This window comes from Leucoraja erinacea, chromosome 4 (genome assembly GCF_028641065.1).
Source record: "Leucoraja erinacea ecotype New England chromosome 4, Leri_hhj_1, whole genome shotgun sequence".
Classification (NCBI taxonomy): Eukaryota; Metazoa; Chordata; class Chondrichthyes; order Rajiformes; family Rajidae; genus Leucoraja; species Leucoraja erinaceus.
Window position 1 is genome coordinate 80,709,208 of NC_073380.1, and position 24,971 is coordinate 80,734,178.

Below are 24,971 nucleotides of genomic sequence, written 5' to 3' on the forward strand. Positions count from 1 at the left end.
GGGGACAGAGCCTTCTCCAGGGCAGCTCCCAGGCTCTGGAACTCCCTCCCCCAACTGATCCGCAATTCCGTGTCCCTCACCATCTTCCAGTCCCGCCTCAAGACCCATCTCTTCACCTCTGCCTATCCTTAGCCCCACGTCCCCCTCCCTTTTCATCTGTGCATTAATTGCCTCATATTGTGTTTTGTATTGAATTCTGTCTTTACTTTGTGTACTAGTCATGTCTCTACTATTTATTTCATTCCCCTTACATGTTTTTCCTCTACCTGCTAAATTTTTGTAAGGTGTCCTTGAGACTCTTGAAAGGTGCCCATAAATAAAATTTATTATTATTATTATTATTATTACTACATTATGTTCTTAATATGCACTGCTCAGTAGTAATACGTAAAGTTAGGTAATGATAAACCCCCAACTTCTTTAGGTTTACACAAATGCTTTCATTGAATTCTGTGTGCTCTATAATCCCATATAAAATTAGTGATATTAGAATCTAGTTTTTTGAAAAAATATTTTGGAATATATATTGAGATTGCTTGAAACAAATATATTACTTGTGGTAAGAAAGTCATTTTTATAGCGTTAATTCTACCTATCAATGAGAGCGGGAGCGTTTTCCAAAATTTAATCATAACATTCAGTTTATTTAATAGTGGCATAAAATTGGCGCTAAATAATGTTTAATGATAAACTCGTATCTGACAACCAATGTTGAGATAGAGCAAGTTCCATATCAAACGTGCACCCTAATGGAATACGCAATAATTTAGGGGTGCCAGTTACAGCCAATACATTCCAAGTTGCTGCATCATTGAATCCGCTGACCTTTCAATATATTTCCCATTTCAGAGATTATAGTTGAAATGTTCTTGCTTACCTCAATGACAGCAGCTGATGCCTGCTCAGTCATGTAGTGAATTGCATCTTGATCTCCTAACCAGTCAGACCCTTTCACTGTGTCGTAAAAGTGCCACCTCCAGTCGTCACTCTCCATGTTACCGAGAGCCGCATTTATTCCACCCTGCAAGATGAATCATAGATAGTTTCCATCAATTCTTCGAAAGACATTAAAAGCCTTTTGTTATTTTTGATCGCTGAGGAAATCAAAGTTTCCCAAATTAAATAAAATAATCAAATTCTCTGAATCTTTCGCGATGAAGAGTGCAATAACTTTCCTCCACCTTGTGTCACAAATGCCTCTTCACCTCAGAGGCTTATTACGATTATTAGGGCAAAAATATGCAGAAAATTGAGGCGATATTCTCTGTATGCTGTCAACTGATATAAGTGAAAGGAAATAATATGTTAGCGCCTAGCTGAGTGACATCGGTTATATTAAACGTGCAACTTCATTGTTAATACACGTGTGTTCAAAGTGACCCAGATAATGCTTTTTTACTGAAGCATTCCATCTGAATTATCCATGAAAATTAAGCATATGATTTATAATCAACATATTCAATTTAACCTCATCACTTCTCAATACTGTACTAAGTATCGTTGATTGCATTTAGATTTACTGTACGAATTTTGAAATAATAAGTTACACTAGCAAAACCTTTAAAAGAGACGGTATTTCCATCCAGTAGTTTGATCTCCGAACCAAAAGCAAAATTAAAACAATAAATCTTAAAAACAAAATCACCAAATATAATTATTGACTATTAATAACAATTCCTTGCAATTAATTATCCTCTATCTTCCCACTGATAAACAGAATTTAAAAAATGATTGATGCGAAAGAAGAAACAGCAGTTTTTGTGTCTATCTTTTGTGAAGACAGGCAGTATGACTGTAGATCCATGAGAGACTATTCACGGTGGTGATGGGGGGGAGAAGGGGTACTGCAGTTGAATTGAAATGTAAGATGCAGCATGGAAACAGGCCATTCAGTCCACACCACTCATCGATCACCCGTTCACACTAATTCTATTCTAAAATATTTTCTCACTTTCTCATCCACTGCTTAAGCACTAGGGGCACTAAGCCGACAAATCTACACATATTTGGGATGTGGAAGGAAACCGGAGCATCAGGGAGAACGTGCAAACTCTACATATATAGCACCTGAGGTCGGGATTGAACCGGAGTCTCTGGTGCTGTGAGACAGCAGCTCGACCAGCTACACCACCGTGTCACCCATGGTAAAGAGTGAGAAAATTAGTTGGTGATAGGGGACCGTATGTAAGGCAGATAAATGCACAACTCAACATGGTGTGGGGAAGATCCAACTGGTTTATATAGATTCAATAACATTGGCAGGATTAAGAATTAAGGGCTTCTGAAAGACTTTGAGAAAAGCAAAATTAAAACAAATAATCACAAGAACATAATTTCTGGACAATTATTTGAACCAGGCAGAAATTGGAGCAGAATCACAATGCTCACGTGCGCTCCACAGGTTAATGTGCAAAATAAACAATTTAAGGGAGTCTGAAAACAAAATGTGAAAAGGAAGGCTGTGGGGAATATACTGAATTGAATGCGAGGAAAGATACTGGCTTGGAAAATCACAACATGAATCAGTATAGATGGAGAAAACAGATAGCAAGGGTCAGAAATAACTGTTGGTCATGTATGGCCTCCGAGGAGCAACTTTAATTCTTGATGTGTAAATCAAGTAGATAGCTTATGCAAAGACAAAGGATGCTATAACAACACGAGACTAAACCGAGTCCCACCAACACCCATTCTGCACGAGACTTGACAAACATGTCCCGACAAAACTTTTATCACCTTTCATAGAAATGCTCCTTGTTATCGCATTACTAAATCGCAATGGTTTTTGGAAGAATATTTGTTGGTATGTTTTTTTTAAAAATACCACTTGTAAAGCATAGAAAGGACATGAGTATCTTACCTGTGCTGCAACAGTGTGCGATCTGGTTGGAAACAGCTTTGTAACACAGGCAGTATTGAACCCAGCTTCAGATAAACCGAAAGCTGCCCGCAAACCAGCACCGCCTGCTCCAACAACTACTGCATCAAACTCATGATCAACCACGGGATACTGAGTGGAGATCTGCATGTAAGAAAGGCATGTACACACATTTCAGAAATAAAAGAGCAAAGAGATAAATATTACCAACATTGCATAATAACCAAGTATTCAATTATATTGTGATATTTTTTCAAAGCACACAATCTGAAAAGCTTTACATCTGTTTCAGGGTGCAATATCATTACAATCATAATAATAGATTTGCAAACCAGGTCAAATATTTACATTCGAAAGTTAAAGAAAAATAACCGTGAAAGCCGACTGTTACAAAAAAATCTAATATTCTACATAAAAAAGTGTGTTCTCTTTTTCAAGTCCCACTCAATACTGTTAACTTTACATAGCACTTATGCTGTTAAAAAGGCCTAGCATCGTTTAGATTACCAACTGGTATTGCTATACCTGCATCCCAAAAATGAAGCCTCTCATGAATCGATCATATTACAGGAACAATGGAAGTCAATGACACGACAAATCACCACAAATAAACATTATTAAAACTCTAAGGTACACCAAAAAGCTGGATAAACTCAGCGGGTGCAGCAGCATCTATGGAGCGAAGGAAATAGGCAATGTTTCGGGCCAAAACCCTTCTTCAGACTGATAGGGGGTGGCCTAGTATTAAAACTCTCTTGTTCATTCCTAGTTTAGTTTTTTTTAGTTTAGTTTAGAGATACAATGCGGAAACGGCCACTGTCGACCATTGATCCCCACACATTAACACTATCTTACAGACACTAGGGACAATTTATATATACACCAAGCCAATTAACCCACAAACCTGTACGTCTGGAGTGTGGGAGGAAACCGAAGATCTCGGAGAAAACCCACAAACTCCATACTGACAGCACCCGTAGTCAGGATCGAACCTGGGTCTCCGGTGCTGCAAGCGCTGTAAGGCAGCAACTCTACCGCTACGTCACTGTGCCACCCAGAACACTCATTTGTTACCACCAGATTCAAAAACAGCTTTTCCCCTCAGGCCATCAGACTACTCAACACACTTAAGAAAATTCCATGAACAGTACCCAAACAAAGACAACAAACTGTGAAAATAACTTTGGCTCAATGTCTCCAGTACAGAATTTGCACTTTCACTATATTGCACCTTTCATTGTTGCACCCTGTTTAAAATACCTCAAAGTTTTTGCTACATTTTGGCATACTGAGAATATTTTAAATAGTGTATGTCTATTGTCTATTTTTATTGATATGTTGTCTGTCTGTGTTTTTAATATTACTTGCACATTTGGAGTATGGGGAAACGTAATTTCGATCCTATGTGTAACTACTGTTGCATAATTGAATTGACAATAAAGTTACTTTGACTTTGACTTTTTGACTTTGACTTTGTGGAAGTCAGACCAAATATTTCCAAAGCATCAGATTTATCATTTTGTTTAACACTTAAACCTAAAAATAAAAAGCGAATACTGAGAAGATTCTACTTGATTTTTTTCCCCTTGCATTATAATTTTGTACATGCAAAATACATTCTTGAAGGAGCCAAGACAAAGTATGATGATCACGCAACAGCAAAGAAAAAAATTATTTGTATAAATGCTCAAATTTATCGTGTAAATTATGCACATATGTTAGGCTTAATTAAAATGAATGATTATCAATATTAGGCAAACTACAAATTGTACATTCGAGCTGAATTATAGATATTATAATAGATTCCTGCTATGAGTAATGTAGACCTCAACTTTCGTGCGATAGTGCAAAACTGATGATAGGCAGTCAGCAGACTATTTTATATAATCTTGACTTTAATTTCCATTATATCACTGTGATAACTAAATATTCTCACGCTTTCTCTAGCTGCTAGCTCCATTCTCAGTCCATTTCAAAACTACTTTCACAAAGATGCAGCTTCTAGGAATGCCCAGATTTTGCCACCCACTTCCTTCAGACGCAAGACTTCGGACCCATGGTCATAGCCTCAGAATTAAAGGATGTTCCTTTAGGAAGGAGATAAGGAGGAATTTCTTTAGTCAGATGGTGATAAATCTGTGGAATTCATTGCCACAGAAGGCTGTGGAGGCCATTGATGGATATTTTTAAGGCAGAGAGAGATAGATAGATTCTTGATTGGTACGGGTGTCAAGGGTTATGTGGAGAAGGCAGGAGAATGAAGTCAGGAGGGAGAGGTAGATCAGCCATGATTGAATGGTGGAGTAGACTTGATGGGCTGAATGGCCTAATTCTACTCCTATCACTCATGAACATGTATGAAGACTGGCCTTGTGCAATGCTACACTGAATATTCTCTTGATATATGGCCCACTGCTTTCTCTGTCACTGTCCAGCTTGTGCCTTAAGAAACCCAAGAAGAAAGTCTAATTTTCATAATTCAAGCTCCCCTATAGATACTTAATTTGATGTACATTTGAGATCTAATTTCTCGACACAATGCCTGAAAACTAACATTCTGCGTGCTAACATGACTGCGTGTGATGCTATTATACAGTTGCGGATCCACAATTCTCCATTTGCAATGTAACTATTTGTTGAGATATTTTACCTAAGCAAGGACCTAAGAAAGGACATGTTTCTGAGAATTAAAATTTAAAAAAAAAAATTAAATTAAATAGAGGCTCATCCTTAAAAAAAAGTGCCTTAGGAGTCCAAATTTCAAAATTTGGAAAAGATGCACATTTTCATGCAATAGACCCATAAAATTAAGACATTACATTTACACTTCATTAAAAATTAACGTCATGGTATACGGATACCTGTACAATTAATGCAGGAAAAATTGTTGATTATATTAAAAATCAATAGTAGAGCTCACAGGAAGCACTCTGTGGAGTTTTACTTACTTCATTTGAAACTTTTGCTGCATTTTTGTTATGCTTCCCATAGGTGGCAAAGTGGAACCTACGAGCTGCAGATCGACTCACACCAGGAATCTATTAAAATAAAGCCGTAATTATAAATGTTTAAACTTACAAGCTTAAAATATAAAGATAAATACAGCAACACTGCAAATACTGTAACAAAAAATTACTATAACAAAAAATTAATTTACAGAAACAATAATGCATCTGCACAGGTGTCACAATTTGGAGACACATTTTACCAATGCAGCTACTAACTAGTTTCAGCCAGATTAATATCACATATTAAAAAAAAAGCATTGGTTCACACAATGTTTATTGTCAGTGTGGGAAGAAACTGCAGATGCTGGTTTAAACTGAAGATAAAAAATGTTGGAGTAACTCAGCGGGACAGGCAGCATCTCTGGATTGAAGGAATGGGTGAAGAACAGACTGAAGAAGGGTCTCGACCCGAAATGTCACCCATTCCTTCTCTCCAGAGATGCTGCCTGTCCCACTGAGTTATTCCAGCCTTTTAGTGTTTATCTAATGTTTAATGTCAATCAAACTTAGAGGCAAGTACTCTGGGGCATTTAATTAAATTTAATGCAAGGAAGTGCAAGGTAAATACAGTACCCTCCATAATGTTTGGAACACAAAGACCCATCATTTATTTATTTGCCTCTGTACCCCACAATTTGAGATTTGTAATAGAAAAAAAATCACATATGGTTAAAGTGCACATTGTCAGATTTTATTAAAGGGTATTTTTATACATTTTGGTTTCACCATGTAGAAATTACAGCTGCGTTTATTCATAGTCCCACATTGCAGGGACACATGGCTTCAAAGGCATTTGTAATTGCTCAGGCGTGTTGAACTGCCTCGTTAATGCAGGTACAAGAGAGTTCTCAGTACCTAGTCTTTCCATCACTTTTGGAAACTTGTATTGCTGTTTATCAACATGAGGACCAAAGTTGTGGCAATGAAAGTCAAAGGAGCCATTATGAGACTGAGAAAGAAGAATAAAACTGTTAGAGACATCAGCCAAACCTTAGGCTTACCAAAATCAACTGTTTGGAACATCATTAAGAAGAAAGAGAGTACTGGTGAGCTTACTGGTCGCAAAGGGAATGGTAGGCCAAGGAAAACCACCACAACTGATGACAGAAGAATTCTCTTTATAATAAAGAAAAATCCCCAAACACCTGTCTGAAAGATCAGAAACACTCAAGAAGAGTCAGGTGTGGAGTTGTCAATGACCACTGCCCGTTGAAGACTTCATGAACAGTAATACAGAGGCTGCAGTGCAAGATGCAAACCACTGGTTAGCTGCAAAAATAGGATGGCCAGGTTACAGTTTGCCAAGAAGTACTTAAAAGTACAGCCACAGTTCTGGGAAAAGGTCTTATGGACAGATGAGACGAAGATTAACTTATATCCGAGTGATGGCAAGAGCAAAGTATGGAGGAGAGAAGGAACTGCCCAAGATCCTAAGCATACCACCTCATCTGTGAAACACAGTGATGTGGGTGTTATGGCCTGGGCATGTATGGTTGCTGAAGGTAGTGGCTCACTTATCGTCATTGATGATGCAACTGCTGATGGTAGTAGCATAATACATTCTGAAGTATATGGACACATCCTATCTGCTCAAGTTCAAACAAATGCTTCAAAACCCATTGGCCGACGGTTCATTCTACAGCAAGACAATGATCCCAAACATACTGCTAAAGTAACAAAGAAGTTTTTCAAAGCTAAAAAATGGTCGATTCTTGAGTGGCCAAGTCGATCACCCGATCTGAACCCAATTGAGCATGCCTTTTAAATGCTGAAGAGAAAACTGAAGGGGACTAGCCCCCAAAGCAAGCATAAGCTAAAGATGGCTGCAATACAGGCCTGGCAGAGCATCACCAGAGAAGACATCCAGCAACTGGTGATGTCCATGAATCGCAGAGTTCAAGCACTCATTGCATGCAAAGGATATGCAACAAAATACTAAACATGACTACTTTCCTTTACGTGACATTGCTGTGTCCCAAACATTATGGTGACCTGAAATCTGGGGACTATGTATAAACACTGCTGTAATTTCTACATGGTGAAACAAAAATGTGTAAAAACGGCCTTTATTAAATCTGACAATGTGCATTTTAACCACATGTGATTTTTTTTCTATTACAAATCTCCAATTGTGGAGTACAGAGGCAAATAAAAAAATGATAGATCTTTGTCCCAAACATTATGGAGGTCACTGTAGTTTTATTGAGAGTAGGACCATTGACTTTTACACTGTAGGAAGGCTGTATGGCTTCCTACAAATGCAGCTGGCAGTACCAGGATCAGCTTTGTCCCTATAACCTTTCAGCTTGTCTTCTACGTTATCTCTTTTTGCAAGCTTCTATGACATCAGCTTCCACTGGAAATGAAAATAATTTGGCGCAGTGCTCAACAATCGTGTGCATGAATAGCCTTTTGCTCGCTTCCTCACTATGCTTTAAAATACTATTTTAAATCCATGACCCCTGTATCTGAGCCCTTTGTCAGTACTGCCTGTTGTAGTAAATCTTTTCCCCTTCACCTTAAATCTATGACCTCAGGTCCTTGATTCATCTACTCTGTGCATCTACCCAAACTATTCCTCTCATGATTATACACCTCAATAAGATCAACATTTCAATAAGATCTCATATCTTACTTGAGCAGCTTACAACACAGTGGAATTAATTTTGATTTCTCTAACTTCAAGTAACTCAACTTCTCTGGTGATGCTCTGCCAGGCCTGTATTGCAGCCATCTTTAGCTTATGCTTGTTTTGGGGGCTAGTCCCCTTCAATTTTCTCTTCAGCATATAAAAGGCATGCTCAATTGGGTTCAGATCGGGTGATTGACTTGGCTTTGTTGCTTTAGCAGTATTTTTGGGATCACGGTCTTGCTGTAGAATGAACCGCATTTGTTTGAACTTGTTTTGTTTTTAGGCATTTGTTTGAACTTGAGCAGATAGGATGTGTCTATACACTTCAGAATTAATTATGCTACTACCATAATCAGTTCTATCATCAATGAAGATAAATGAGCCAGTACCTTCAGCAGCCATACATGCCTAGGCCATAACATCCCCACCACCATGTTTCACAGATGAGGTGGTATGCTTTGGATCTTGGGCAGTTCTTTCTCTCCTCCATACTTTGCTCTATCCATCATTCTGATACAAGTTGATCTTCGTCTCATCTGTCCACAAAATCTTTTTCAAGAACTGTGGTTGCTCTTTTAGGTACTTCCTGGCAAACTGTAACCTGGCCATCCTATTTTTGCGGCTAACCAGTGGTCTTGCAGTGTAGCCTCTGTATTTCTGTTCATGAAGTCTTCTGCAGACAGTGGTCATTGACCAATTCACACCTGACCACCTAAAGAATGTTTCTGATCTGTTGGACAGATGTTTGGGGATTTTTCTTTATTATTGAGATAATTCTTCTGTCCTCAGCTGTGAAGGTCTTCCTTGGCCTGCCAGTTTCATTGCAATTAGTAAGCTCACCAGTGCTCTCTTTCTTCTTAATGATGTTCCAACAGTTGATTTTGGTAAGCCTAAGGTTTAGCTGATGTCTCTAACAGTTTTATTCTTGTTTCTCAGTCTCATAATGGCTTCTTTAGCTTCCAAAGGTGATGGAAAGATTCTTCTTCTTCTTCTTCTTTGGAGTTTTACAGGCAGCTGGCATCCACAATGTTGCATTGCTGCCACTGATGGAAAGATTGGATGCTGAGAGCTCACTTATACCTGCATTAAGAAGGCAATTAAACACACCTGAGCAATTACAAACACCTGTGAAGCCATGTGTCCCAAACATTATGGTGCCCTGAAATGGGGGGGGGGGGGGACTATGGATAATTTCTACATGGTGAAACCAAATGTGTTAAAATCTGACAATGTGCACTTTAACCACATGTGATTTTTTTTTTCTATTACAAATCTCAAATTGTGGAGTACAGAGGCAAATAAATAAATGATGGATCTTTGTCATAAACATTATGGAGGGCACTGTACACACATTATTACATATTCATACACATGTTGCCAGACTTGCTGTTGTTAACAATTTAACTTTTAATTTCACTTTAGATTTATAATATCTGCAGTTATTTTTATTCCCGCTGTTATATTTATTGCCTATTACCCACGATCTCAGTTGTAACCATGTATACCTACACCTACCACCGTCATTACAAGTAGACGCCATTGTTGCACAAAGCTCTTTAGCCTGATTTCCACCAAGTGGCATTATTCATTGATCAGCCATGATCATATTGAATGGCGGTGCAGGCTCGAAGGGCCGAATGGCCTACTCCTGCACCTAATTTCTATGTTTCTATTCATGCAACTATTGCAACTCAATAACTAATTTCAGTGGCATAGTTTATGTAACTCCTAACATCAATTTACCAAACTATAACGACCTTGGAGGCAGTAAGCGCTTGCAATAATATAACTGCCACAGCGGCCGATATATGGCAAGCACCCGTTGCCTGCATCACTGGGACACCTTCACCAGTCTGACCAGCAAACTGGGACCTCTAGAACTGAAGGTCATAGTCTCAGATTTAAAGGACGTTCCTTCTTTAGGAAGGAGATGAGGAGGAATTTATTTAATCAGAGGGTGGTGAATCTGTGGAATTCTTCGCCACTGAAGGATGTGGAAACCAAGTCAATGGGTATTTTTAAGGCACAGATAGATAGATTCCTGATTAGTACGGGTGTCAAGGGGTTATGGGGAGAAGGCAGAAGAATGGGGTTAGGAGGGAGAGATAGATCAGCCATGATTGAATTCCACCAAATGTCATTGTTCATGCAACTATTGCAACTCAATAACTAATTTCACAGCGGCATAGTTACGTAACTCCTGCCATCAATTTACCAAACTATAACGACCTTGGAGACAGTAAGCGCTTGCAGTAATACAACTGCCACAGCGGCGGGGTAGGCGGGGTAGACTTGGGCTGAACGGCCTCATTCTGCTCCCATCACCTGTGACCTTACAACCGGCGAGAGGCGAGTGGACTCACCATGTCCCGCGCCGCCGCCAAGCAACGAGCCGCCATCTTGAAAACTGCGCGATGTCGCGCGACGGCGCCGCGACCAACTCTTCGCGCGATGACGTCACCACGCGGGTGACGGCGCCGCGACCAACTCTTCGCGCGATGACGTCACCACGCGGGTGACGGCGCCGCCGACCAAATATCTTCGCGCGATGACGTCACCACGCGGGTGACGGCGCCGCGACCAACTCTTCGCGCGATGACGTCACCACGCGGGTGACGGCGCCGTTCCGACCAAAGATCTTCGCGCGATGACGTCACCACGCGGGTGACGGCGCCGCGACCAACTCTTCGCGCGATGACGTCACCACGCGGGTGACGGCGCCGTTCCGACGTCAGCGGATGGACCGGGTGGGTGGAACGTGAGGAAGGTCGCTGCTGCTGTCGCTGCTGCTGCTCCAGGAGACGAGGTGAGTGTCACTGTAACAAAAAAAGATATCATATATACAGAAACAATAATGCATCGGCACAGGTATCACAATTTGCAGATACATTTTACCACTACCAGCTACTAATTCTTTGCAGCCAGTCATTTATATGGTAGGTTAATTTGTAGGTTTGTTGTCCCCAGTGTGTCGACCTAAACTAAATATTTTCATTGTTTCAATATTCACTCTAATTTTCAAATTATTCAATTTCCTGGCCTCTTTCAGACACTATAATTTGTAACGACCTTCTAAATCTCTAACATCTGTGCAGTTCTAATTCGAGTTTTCTTGCACCTTTCCAAATGTTTCCAATATATCTTCAGTAACTTGAGTCTTACCTGAACCACTTTCTTTGGCTTATTCTCTCTTTTAAATTAAAATCAAGCTTTTAATTATCTCTCTTAATTCCTCTTTGTTCATGATTAGCATCGTTTTTTTGTGTGTGATATGTCACTTTAGGGCATCTTACTGTGTTAAATACTTTACGTAAATCCAAACTGCTGTTTGAATAGCATAATACAAGTTAAGATATGGTCTGCAAAGTTTTGAATCATTTTAGATATTTGAAGGATTGAAACTGGGAGTCCTCAAGCACTTGTCATGAAGCAGAATGGACGGGAGTCAGAATAACTAGGTTTATGGAGAAGCTAAAACTGTGGTCAAGCAGGCAGTGTAGTATGCAAACAAGTGAAAAGTTAAAAAACGTGCTGAGATGGATTTAGCGTTTAATGTTTTTAACGTTTTATGAAAAGTGGCAGAGCATACAGAAAGTATATGTGAAATGACAAGTAAAATCTTCATATGTAGCTTCTGTGGCGCCAATGATGGTTGCCACGGTGTACTGCTCCTTGCTGTTTTGTCTGTGTTTGTTCGTTTATGCCGTCTAGGAAAATCTCACAAAGATCGCTTTCATGAAAGAGGTACTCGTTAACATCAGATATTCTGTATTAATTATTTCTGCAATAATGTACAGAAACAATAATGCATCTGCACAGGTGTCACAATTTGGAGACACATTTTTAACAATTCCAGCTACTAATTCTTTGCAGCGAGATTAATATCATATATATCAAAAAGAGCATTAGTTCAAACAATGTTCACTGTCAATGTACAGGAAGGAACTGCAGATGCTGGTTTAATCCAAAGATAGACACAAAATGCTGGAGTAACTCAGCGGGACAGGCAGCATCTCTGGAGACAAGGAATGGGTGACGTTTCGGGTCGAGACTTCTTCAGACTCAGTATCTGCAGTTCCATCCTACTCAACAACTATTGCAATTTAATAACTACCCTCAAAGAGGTTTTAAGATGTTGAATGAGGGCACGTTGACCACTCATTTTACTGAATACCATAAATTTTACTGATTGTATGCCTCGTTGTCACCTTCCCCAGCTAACAATGATTTATTCTACATTGTCCTTGAACAACAGCCATTTTGATCTGTCGTTTTCACACTGTACCCTTCCATACCTCTGTCTCCATCTCTCCTGACTCCTGTGTGAAGAAGGGTCTCGACCCGAAACGTCACCCATTCTTTCTGTTAGAAATTTTCCAACAAAGACTATTACAAAAACAGAGGTAGAAACTGAACAAACTTTATTGTGAGAGAGAGAGTCGCACAGAGCCAAAGTGTCTGTGGGAGTCCTCTCTAAGCTAATGCTGAAAACCATCTCTTTTATACATTGATTTAGACAAAAAGCATCCAGACAAATGGTGATGAACAAGGACACTCAGAATTCAAAGGAAATAACATTTAGCTGTGGAAAGTTACCCCAGAGCAAGATTAGCCGTTCTGCAAGTTCTGTGATAGACTCCTAATTTCCGAGACCTGCCAATTACTTGTGCCCTAGGCAGTTTCGGTAAACAATTACTTGTGCCCTAGGCAGTTTCGGTAAACAATCTTGTGCAGACACAGATAGAATAACAATGAATAGTTACATACATTTTTCCACTTTCTCTCCGGAGAAGCTGCCTGTCCCGTTAATTACTCCAGCATGTTGTGTCTACCAAAATCGGTAGTTCCTTCCTTCGCATTCCCATTTAGTTTGCATTGGTGAGGACAAGTGTGGACTGGGCGATTTTTTGCTGAACATTTGCACTTTATTGGCAAGAACTACTGAGTTTCCCGGTTGCTAGACATTCCACCGAGCTTTCAGTCCTGGGGCTACTCCACTACCAGGGTGAGGCCACACGCAAACTGAACCACACCTCGTATTCTGCTTGAGCAGCTGTCAACCCATTGTATGAACATTCAATGGTCCAATTTCAAGTAATACCTCCCATACCTCTTCCCTCCAACCCCCAGCAGTGTGCACACAACCCCCCCCCCCCCCCCCCCCCCCCCCCCACAACAATCTCCCACGCCCAAAGTCACTCTGCTCCTTTCCTCTCCTCGATAATCTGGGGACTATTACGGAGGGAAATGGACAGGCAACCCATTCTTCAGGCTGCCTTATGTCTCTCTCCCCCCCCCAACTCCCACCCACACACGCAAATGCTGGAGAAACTCAGCGGGTGCAGCAGCATCTATGGAACGAAGGAAATAGACAACGTTTCGGCCCTGCTGCACCCGCTGAGTTTCTCCAGCATTCGTGTGTGTGGGTGGGAGTTGGGGGGGAACGGGGGGAGAGAGACATAAGGCAGCCTGAAGAACGGGTCGCCTGCCCATTTCCCTCCGTAGATGCTGCCTGGCCCGCGGAGTTCATCCATTCATGCCTGTGTGAGAGGGAGGGAGGGAGGGAGAGAGAGAGAGAGAGAGAGAGAGAGGCACACACAAGGTGGATGTGAAATCTCACCTGCCTGTTTCAGTGACAGACACCCACCGCCACTAAATGAAGACACCCCCATCTGTCTCCCCCTCCTCTCCCTCGACTCCCCCACCTTTCCCTCCCAACTCCAGTCCCATCCCAAGTTCGGTCTGTGAAAAGCAACACGCCAGCCCCGACAACCAGCCCGGTGGTCAATGCCTCTCTCTCTCTCCCTCCCTCCCTCTCACACAGGCTGAGAGACTCTGCCTCTGTGAGTGTACGTCTATTTCTCCCCCTCTCCCACACACAGTAAAGACCGAGTAACTGTGCTCACTCCATCTGTGTCTCCCACATACACAGTAAAACTCTGCTTTGTGTGTGTACATACCAATTCAACCAAGGGAGGATATTTATAGTGTGTGAAAAAAAAAAGTGACATCATTTGTGCCACGTGATGATTTAATTACACTTGACAGTATACAATGTCATTCAAGATTTAACGGGAAAGCTCGGGAGACGGACAAGTCACTCGCACAATTAACAGAAATGCCGAGTACCGTGGGAACTCTTTGTCTACCCCCCCCCCGTTATATCGTGCTATACCACTACAACTTCACTCTGGCTACATCTTGCGTCAAGTCGCCCCGTGAAAAAGGCCTATTAGCTTCCAAAGGTGATGAAAGATTGGATGCTGAGAGCTCACTTAAGAAGGCAATTAAACACACCTGAGCAATTACAAACACCTGTGAAGCCATGCGTCCCAAACATTATGGTGGCCTGAAATGGGGGGGGGACTATGGATAATTTCTACATGGTGAAACCAAATGTGTTAAAATCTGACAATGTGCACTTTAACCACATGTGATTTTTTTTTTCTATTACAAATCTCAAATTGTGGAGTACAGAGGCAAATAAATAAATGATGGATCTTTGTCACAAACATTATGTAGGGCACTGTACACACATTATTACATACTCATACACATGTTGCCAGACTTGCTGTTGTTAACAATTTAACTTTTAATTTCACTTTAGATTTATAATATCTGCAGTTATTTTTATTCCTGCCGTTATATTTATTGCCTATTACCCACAATTTCAGTTGTAACCATGTATACCTACACCTACCACCGTCATTACAAGTAGACGCCATTGTTGCACAAAGCTCTTTAGCCTGATTTCCACCAAGTGGCATTATTCATGCAACTATTGCAACTCAATAACTAATTTCAGTGGCATCGTTTATGTAACTCCTGACATCAATTTACCAAACTATAACGACCTTGGAGGCAGTAAGCGCTTGCAATAATACAACTGCCACAGCGGCCGATATGTGGCAAGCACCCGTTGCCAGCATCACTGGGACACCTTCACCAGTCTGACCAGCAAACTGGGACCTCTGGAACTGGAGGTCATAGTCTCAGATTTAAAGGACGTTCCTTTAGGAAGGAGATGAGGAGGAATTTATTTAATTAGAGGGTGGTGAATCTGTGGAATTCTTTGCAAGATTAGCCGTTCTGCAAGTTCTGTGATAGACTCCTAATCTCCGAGACCTGCCAATTACTTGTGCCCTAGGCAGTTTCGGTAAACAATTACTTGTGCCCTAGGCAGTTTCGGTAAACAATCTTGTGCAGACACAGATTTGCATTGGTGAGGACAAGTGTGGACTGGGCGATTTTTTGCTGAACATTTGCAGTTTCCCGGTTGCTAGACATTCCACCGAGCTTTCAGTCCTGGGGCTACTCCACTACCAGGGTGAGGCCACACGCAAACTGAACCACACCTCGTATTCTGCTTGAGCAGCTGTCAACCCATTGTATGAACATTCAATGGTCCAATTTCAAGTAATACCTCCCATACCTCTTCCCTCCAACCCCCAGCAGTGTGCACACAACCCCCCCCCCCCCCCCCCCACCACAATCTCCCACGCCCAAAGTCACTCTGCTCCTTTCCTCTCCTCGATAATCTGGGGACTATGTATAAACACTGCTGTAATTTCTACATGGTGAAACCAAAATGTGTAAAAACAGCCTTTATCAAATCTGACAATGTGCATTTTAACCACATGTGATTTTTTTCTATTACAAATCTCCAATTGTGGAGTACAGAGGCAATTAAAAAAATGATAGATCTTTGTCCCAAACATTATGGAGGTCACTGTAGTTTTATTGAGAGTAGGACCATTGACTTTTACACTGTAGGAAGGCTGTATGGCTTCCTACAAATGCAGCTGGCAGTACCAGGATCAGCTTTGTCCCTATAACCTTTCAGCTTGTCTTCTACGTTATCTCTTTTTGCAAGCTTCTATGACATCAGCTTCCACTGGAAATGAAAATAATTTGGCGCAGTGCTCAACAATCGTGTGCATGAATAGCCTTTTGCTCGCTTCCTCACTATGCTTTAAAATACTATTTTAAATCCATGACCCCTGTATCTGAGCCATTTGTCAGTACTGCCTGTTGTAGTAAATCTTTTCCCCCTTCACCTTAAATCTGTGACCTCAGGTCCTTGATTCATCTACTCTGTGCATCTACCCAATCTATTCCTCTCATGATTATACACCTCAATAAGATCAACATTTCAATAAGATCTCATATCTTACTTGAGCAGCTTACAACACAGTGGAATTAATTTTGATTTCTCTAACTTCAAGTAACTCAACTTCTCTGGTGATGCTCTGCCAGGCCTGTATTGCAGCCATCTTTAGCTTATGCTTGTTTTGGGGGCTAGTCCCCTTCAATTTTCTCTTCAGCATATAAAAGGCATGCTCAATTGGGTTCAGATCGGGTGATTGACTTGGCTTTGTTGCTTTAGCAGTATTTTTGGGATCACGGTCTTGCTGTAGAATGAACCGCATTTGTTTGAACTTGTTTTGTTTTTAGGCATTTGTTTGAACTTGAGCAGATAGGATGTGTCTATACACTTCAGAATTAATTATGCTACTACCATAAGCAGTTCTATCATCAATTAAGATAAATGAGCCAGTACCTTCAGCAGCCATACATGCCTAGGCCATAACATCCCCACCACCATGTTTCACAGATGAGGTGGTATGCTTTGGATCTTGGGCAGTTCTTTCTCTCCTCCATACTTTGCTCTATCCATCATTCTGATACAAGTTGATCTTCGTCTCATCTGTCCACAAAATCTTTTTCAAGAACTGTGGTTGCTCTTTTAAGTACTTCCTGGTAAACTGTAACCTGGCCATCCTATTTTTGCAGCTAACCAGTGGTCTTGCAGTGTAGCCTCTGTATGTTTGTTCATGGTCTTCTGCGGACAGTGGTCATTGACCAATCCACACCTGACCCCTGAAGAATGTTTCTCAACTGTTGGACAGATGTTTGGGGATTTTTCTTTATTATTGAGATAATTCTTCTGTCCTCAGCCGTGAAGGTCTTCCTTGGCCTGCCAGTTTCATTGCAATTAGTAAGCTCACCGGTGCTCTCTTTCTTCTTAATGATGTTCCAACAGTTGATTTTGGTAAGCCTAAGGTTTAGCTGATGTCTCTAACAGTTTTAATCTTGTTTCTCAGTCTCATAATGGCTTCTTTAAACCCCTTTTTCACGGGGCGACTTGACGCAAGTTAACTAAAGTTGAACATCGTGGGAACCTCTTGCGATAACCGTACGGCATTCGTGGACCACTGTGGCGCTAACGGCAGGTACTCGTGTAACTTAGTGACTCGGGAGAAAATTCAAACAAGCTTGAATTTCTCCAAGAGTGACTTGTACACTTGTGGTTGAATATTGCAACATTATATGCACGTAGTGGCCAGTGCGATATCCGTACTGACTCTTGCGTGTACCGTGGGAACTCCTGTGAATGGTGAACCCGGAAGCTGGACAGAGAGGACAGAAGGTGAGTAAAAATTGTCTTCTGTGGGATTGAATTTAAAAAATAAAGATTTGAATCCGCATATGGACATCAACTTATTCATGAGTTATGTTAATGTGATTCAAGAAAATAACTATAATCTTTAAAAGGGACTTTACTGAAAGGTCCCGCATTTTTATGGTCCGTGAGAAATTTTTCCCATGTACTTCTTTGAGAGATACAGCTCGAAGTCCTCGCCGACCAGTGATCGATGCCTTTCCGAAGCAGGGTCCGGAACGCTACCAATCAATGTTCTCCAGATACTCGTGTAAAGGAGTGAACTGCACATGCTGGTTTAAAACGAAGACAGACACAAAAAGCTGGAGTAACTCAGCGAGTCAAGCAGCATCTCTGGAGCAAAATAGGTGATGTTTCGGGACGAGACGCATCTTCAGACTCAATTCCGATTAGGATGTCTGAAGAAGAGTTCCGATTCGAATCACCTCCTATACTTTTTCTCCAGAGATGCTGCCTGACATGCTGACTTACTCCAGCTTTTTATGTTTTTCTTCCCAGATCTGACTTACCTGCTGAGTTACACCAACATTTTGTGTCTGTGTTCACTATGAACATGGAATTATTTAATTTTAGGTAACTTACACTCTCTCTCTCCCCCCCCCCCCCCCCCCCCCCATGTAGTAAATGTCGGTTAACCAGTCCAAGGTTTGCAACGCTGGTTCTCTCTTGGGATCACACTATCCCTAGCCAACAATTGGCATATCAGGGAACCAAATATAGACATAAAGTGCTGGAGTGACTCAGTGGGTCAAGCAGCATCTCTGGAGGAAAGGGTTAGGCGACATTTCGGGTCGGGACCCCTCTTCAAAATACCCTGCTGAGGTCATCTGTTGTTGGCCCTGATTTGACCCAGTCTTTTCTTGCTTCCAGTTCCCCCCTACAATCATCCCGAAGAAGGGTCCCGACCAAAAATGGAATCTATTCCTGTTCTCCAGAGATGCTGCTTGGCCCGCTGAGTTACTCCAGCATTTTGTGTCTAACTTGCTGATTCAGACAGTTTTTGATTTACTCTGAAACACACGTTGGAAATTTAAACTTGGGCGCAACTAACATCGTCTTACTACTGTGGGAACTCTTTAACTCAGCGGGAAGGCAGCAGTTAATTGTTGCTCCATTCAGTTTCCCAGGGAGTCAGGACGGGACTGGAGTTGGGAGGGAAAGGTGGGGGAGTTGAGAGAGAGAAGGGAGAGACAGAAGGGGGTGTCTTCATTTACTGGCGGCGGGTGTCTGTCACTGAAACAGGCAGGTGAGATTTCACATCCACCTTGTGTGTGCCTCTCTCTCTCTCTCCTCCCTCCCTCTCACACAGGCATGACTGGAGGAACTCCGCGGGCCAGGCAGCATTTACGGAGGGAAATGGACAGGCAACCCATTCTTCAGGCTGCCTTATGTCTCTCTCCCCCCCCCAACTCCCACCCACACACGCAAATGCTGGAGAAACTCAGCGGGTGCAGCAGCATCTATGGAACGAAGGAAATAGACAACGTTTCGGCCCTGCTGCACCCGCTGAGTTTCTCCAGCATTCGTGTGTGTGGGTGGGAGTTGGGGGGGAAACGGGGGGAGAGAGACATAAGGCAGCCTGAAGAACGGGTCGCCTGCCCATTTCCCTCCGTAGATGCTGCCTGGCCCGCGGAGTTCATCCATTCATGCCTGTGTGAGAGGGAGGGAGAGAGAGAGAGAGAGAGAGAGAGGCACACACAAGGTGGATGTGAAATCTCACCTGCCTGTTTCAGTGACAGACACCCACCGCCACTAAATGAAGACACCCCCATCTGTCTCCCCCTCCTCTCCCTCGACTCCCCCACCTTTCCCTCCCAACTCCAGTCCCATCCCAAGTTCGGTCTGTGAAAAGCAACACGCCAGCCCCGACAACCAGCCCGGTGGTCAATGCCTCTCTCTCTCTCCCTCCCTCCCTCTCACACAGGCTGAGAGACTCTGCCTCTGTGAGTGTACGTCTATTTCTCCCCCTCTCCCACACACAGTAAAGACCGAGTAACTGTGCTCACTCCATCTGTGTCTCCCACATACACAGTAAAACTCTGCTTTGTGTGTGTACATACCAATTCAACCAAGGGAGGATATTTATAGTGTGTGAAAAAAAAAAGTGACATCATTTGTGCCACGTGATGATTTAATTACACTTGACAGTATACAATGTCATTCAAGATTTAACGGGAAAGCTCGGGAGACGGACAAGTCACTCGCACAATTAACAGAAATGCCGAGTACCGTGGGAACTCTTTGTCTACCCCCCCCCCGTTATATCGTGCTATACCACTACAACTTCACTCTGGCTACATCTTGCGTCAAGTCGCCCCGTGAAAAAGGCCTATTAGCTTCCAAAGGTGATGAAAGATTGGATGCTGAGAGCTCACTTATACCTGCATTAAGAAGGCAATTAAACACACCTGAGCAATTACAAACACCTGTGAAGCCATGTGTCCCAAACATTATGGTGGCCTGAAATGGGGGGGGGGACTATGGATTTCTACATGGTGAAACCAAATGTGTTAAAATCTGACAATGTGCACTTTAACCACATGTGATTTTTTTTTCTATTACAAATCTCAAATTGTGGAGTACAGAGGCAAATAAATAAATGATGGATCTTTGTCACAAACATTATGTAGGGCACTGTACACACATTATTACATACTCATACACATGTTGCCAGACTTGCTGTTGTTAACAATTTAACTTTTAATTTCACTTTAGATTTATAATATCTGCAGTTATTTTTATTCCTGCCGTTATATTTATTGCCTATTACCCACAATTTCAGTTGTAACCATGTATACCTACACCTACCACCGTCATTACAAGTAGACGCCATTGTTGCACAAAGCTCTTTAGCCTGATTTCCACCAAGTGGCATTATTCATGCAACTATTGCAACTCAATAACTAATTTCAGTGGCATCGTTTATGTAACTCCTGACACCAATTTACCAAACTATAACGACCTTGGAGGCAGTAAGCGCTTGCAATAATACAACTGCCACAGCGGCCGATATGTGGCAAGCACCCGTTGCCAGCATCACTGGGACACCTTCACCAGTCTGACCAGCAAACTGGGACCTCTGGAACTGGAGGTCATAGTCTCAGATTTAAAGGACGTTCCTTTAGGATGGAGGAGGAATTTCTTTAGTTAGAGGGTGGTGAATCTGTGGAATTCTTTGCAAGATTAGCCGTTCTGCAAGTTCTGTGATAGACTCCTAATCTCCGAGACCTGCCAATTACTTGTGCCCTAGGCAGTTTCGGTAAACAATTACTTGTGCCCTAGGCAGTTTCGGTAAACAATCTTGTGCAGACACAGATTTGCATTGGTGAGGACAAGTGTGGACTGGGCGATTTTTTGCTGAACATTTGCAGTTTCCCGGTTGCTAGACATTCCACCGAGCTTTCAGTCCTGGGGCTACTCCACTACCAGGGTGAGGCCACACGCAAACTGAACCACACCTCGTATTCTGCTTGAGCAGCTGTCAACCCATTGTATGAACATTCAATGGTCCAATTTCAAGTAATACCTCCCATACCTCTTCCCTCCAACCCCCAGCAGTGTGCACACAACCCCCCCCCCCCCCCCCCCCCCCCCCCCCACAATCTCCCACGCCCAAAGTCACTCTGCTCCTTTCCTCTCCTCGATAATCTGGGGACTATGTATAAACACTGCTGTAATTTCTACATGGTGAAACCAAAATGTGTAAAAACAGCCTTTATCAAATCTGACAATGTGCATTTTAACCACATGTGATTTTTTTCTATTACAAATCTCCAATTGTGGAGTACAGAGGCAATTAAAAAAATGATAGATCTTTGTCCCAAACATTATGGAGGTCACTGTAGTTTTATTGAGAGTAGGACCATTGACTTTTACACTGTAGGAAGGCTGTATGGCTTCCTACAAATGCAGCTGGCAGTACCAGGATCAGCTTTGTCCCTATAACCTTTCAGCTTGTCTTCTACGTTATCTCTTTTTGCAAGCTTCTATGACATCAGCTTCCACTGGAAATGAAAATAATTTGGCGCAGTGCTCAACAATCGTGTGCATGAATAGCCTTTTGCTCGCTTCCTCACTATGCTTTAAAATACTATTTTAAATCCATGACCCCTGTATCTGAGCCATTTGTCAGTACTGCCTGTTGTAGTAAATCTTTTCCCCTTCACCTTAAATCTGTGACCTCAGGTCCTTGATTCATCTACTCTGTGCATCTACCCAATCTATTCCTCTCATGATTATACACCTCAATAAGATCAACATTTCAATAAGATCTCATATCTTACTTGAGCAGCTTACAACACAGTGGAATTAATTTTGATTTCTCTAACTTCAAGTAACTCAACTTCTCTGGTGATGCTCTGCCAGGCCTGTATTGCAGCCATCTTTAGCTTATGCTTGTTTTGGGGGCTAGTCCCCTTCAATTTTCTCTTCAGCATATAAAAGGCATGCTCAATTGGGTTCAGATCGGGTGATTGACTTGGCTTTGTTGCTTTAGCAGTATTTTTGGGATCACGGTCTTGCTGTAGAATGAACCGCATTTGTTTGAACTTGTTTTGTTTTTAGGCATTTGTTTGAACTTGAGCAGATAGGATGTGTCTATACACTTCAGAATTAATTATGCTACTACCATAAGCAGTTCTATCATCAATGAAGATAAATGAGCCAGTACCTTCAGCAGCCATACATGCCTAGGCCATAACATCCCCACCACCATGTTTCACAGATGAGGTGGTATGCTTTGGATCTTGGGCAGTTCTTTCTCTCCTCCATACTTTGCTCTATCCATCATTCTGATACAAGTTGATCTTCGTCTCATCTGTCCACAAAATCTTTTTCAAGAACTGTGGTTGCTCTTTTAGGTACTTCCTGGCAAACTGTAACCTGGCCATCCTATTTTTGCGGCTAACCAGTGGTCTTGCAGTGTAGCCTCTGTATTTCTGTTCATGAAGTCTTCTGCAGACAGTGGTCATTGACCAATTCACACCTGACCCCCTAAAGAATGTTTCTGATCTGTTGGACAGATGTTTGGGGATTTTTCTTTATTATTGAGATAATTCTTCTGTCCTCAGCTGTGAAGGTCTTCCTTGGCCTGCCAGTTTCATTGCAATTAGTAAGCTCACCGGTGCTCTCTTTCTTCTTAATGATGTTCCAACAGTTGATTTTGGTAAGCCTAAGGTTTAGCTGATGTCTCTAACAGTTTTATTCTTGTTTCTCAGTCTCATAATGGCTTCTTTAGCTTCCAAAGGTGATGGAAAGATTCTTCTTCTTCTTCTTCTTTGGAGTTTTACGGCAGCTGGCATCCACAATGTTGCATTGCTGCCACTGATGGGAAGATTGGATGCTGAGAGCTCACTTATACCTGCATTAAGAAGGCAATTAAACACACCTGAGCAATTACAAACACCTGTGAAGCCATGTGTCCCAAACATTATGGTGCCCTGAAATGGGGGGGGGGGGACTATGGATAATTTCTACATGGTGAAACCAAATGTGTTAAAATCTGACAATGTGCACTTTAACCACATGTGATTTTTTTTTTCTATTACAAATCTCAAATTGTGGAGTACAGAGGCAAATAAATAAATGATGGATCTTTGTCATAAACATTATGGAGGGCACTGTACACACATTATTACATATTCATACACATGTTGCCAGACTTGCTGTTGTTAACAATTTAACTTTTAATTTCACTTTAGATTTATAATATCTGCAGTTATTTTTATTCCCGCTGTTATATTTATTGCCTATTACCCACGATCTCAGTTGTAACCATGTATACCTACACCTACCACCGTCATTACAAGTAGACGCCATTGTTGCACAAAGCTCTTTAGCCTGATTTCCACCAAGTGGCATTATTCATTGATCAGCCATGATCATATTGAATGGCGGTGCAGGCTCGAAGGGCCGAATGGCCTACTCCTGCACCTAATTTCTATGTTTCTATTCATGCAACTATTGCAACTCAATAACTAATTTCAGTGGCATAGTTTATGTAACTCCTGACATCAATTTACCAAACTATAACGACCTTGGAGGCAGTAAGCGCTTGCAATAATATAACTGCCACAGCGGCCGATATGTGGCAAGCACCCGTTGCCTGCATCACTGGGACACCTTCACCAGTCTGACCAGCAAACTGGGACCTCTAGAACTGAAGGTCATAGTCTCAGATTTAAAGGACGTTCCTTCTTTAGGAAGGAGATGAGGAGGAATTTATTTAATCAGAGGGTGGTGAATCTGTGGAATTCTTCGCCACTGAAGGATGTGGAAACCAAGTCAATGGGTATTTTTAAGGCACAGATAGATAGATTCCTGATTAGTACGGGTTATGGGGAGAAGGCAGAAGAATGGGGTTAGGAGGGAGAGATAGATCAGCCATGATTGAATTCCACCAAATGTCATTGTTCATGCAACTATTGCAACTCAATAACTAATTTCACAGCGGCATAGTTACGTAACTCCTGCCATCAATTTACCAAACTATAACGACCTTGGAGACAGTAAGCGCTTGCAGTAATACAACTGCCACAGCGGCGGGGTAGGCGGGGTAGGCGGGGTAGACTTGGGCTGAACGGCCTCATTCTGCTCCCATCACCTGTGACCTTACAACCGGCGAGAGGCGAGTGGACTCACCATGTCCCGCGCCGCCGCCAAGCAACGAGCCGCCATCTTGAAAACTGCGCGATGTCGCGCGACGGCGCCGCGACCAACTCTTCGCGCGATGACGTCACCACGCGGGTGACGGCGCCGCGACCAACTCTTCGCGCGATGACGTCACCACGCGGGTGACGGCGCCGTTCCGACCAAAGATCTTCGCGCGATGACGTCACCACGCGGGTGACGGCGCCGCGACCAACTCTTCGCGCGATGACGTCACCACGCGGGTGACGGCGCCACGACCAACTCTTCGCGATGGACCGGGTGGTGGAACGCTCCGCTACGTCAGCGGATGGACCGGGTGGTGGAACGTGAGGAAGGTCGGAA

General features: G+C 42.4%; 1 protein-coding gene and 1 long non-coding RNA gene across 4 annotated transcripts in view; both read right to left on the reverse strand.

Annotated features, from left to right (window-relative positions):
- Positions 1-11,034, reverse strand: part of sdha (succinate dehydrogenase complex, subunit A, flavoprotein (Fp)) — a 50,596-nt gene extending 39,562 nt beyond the window's left edge. The window contains exons 1-4 of one of the 3 annotated variants that reach the window (XM_055634633.1): positions 10,882-11,034; positions 5,827-5,916; positions 2,861-3,022; positions 878-1,021 (exon numbers count right to left, since the gene is read on the reverse strand). In XM_055634633.1, coding sequence (XP_055490608.1) covers positions 878-1,021; positions 2,861-3,022; positions 5,827-5,916; positions 10,882-10,917 — 432 coding nt within the window. In that variant the 5' untranslated portion in view covers positions 10,918-11,034. Of the gene's footprint in view, positions 1-877; positions 1,022-2,860; positions 3,023-5,826; positions 5,917-8,907; positions 8,968-10,733; positions 10,853-10,881 lie in introns of those variants that run through there. The other 2 variants (XM_055634631.1, XM_055634632.1) reach the window with 2 other exon arrangements.
- Positions 11,035-21,681: 10,647 nt separating this feature from the next.
- LOC129696586 (uncharacterized) lies at positions 21,682-24,893 on the reverse strand. The gene is made up of 2 exons (XR_008723368.1): positions 24,621-24,893; positions 21,682-23,340 (listed from the first exon to the last, which is right to left on the reverse strand). It is a non-coding gene; the product is annotated as an uncharacterized LOC129696586 (long non-coding RNA).
- Between the last annotated feature and the right edge of the window lie 78 nt (positions 24,894-24,971).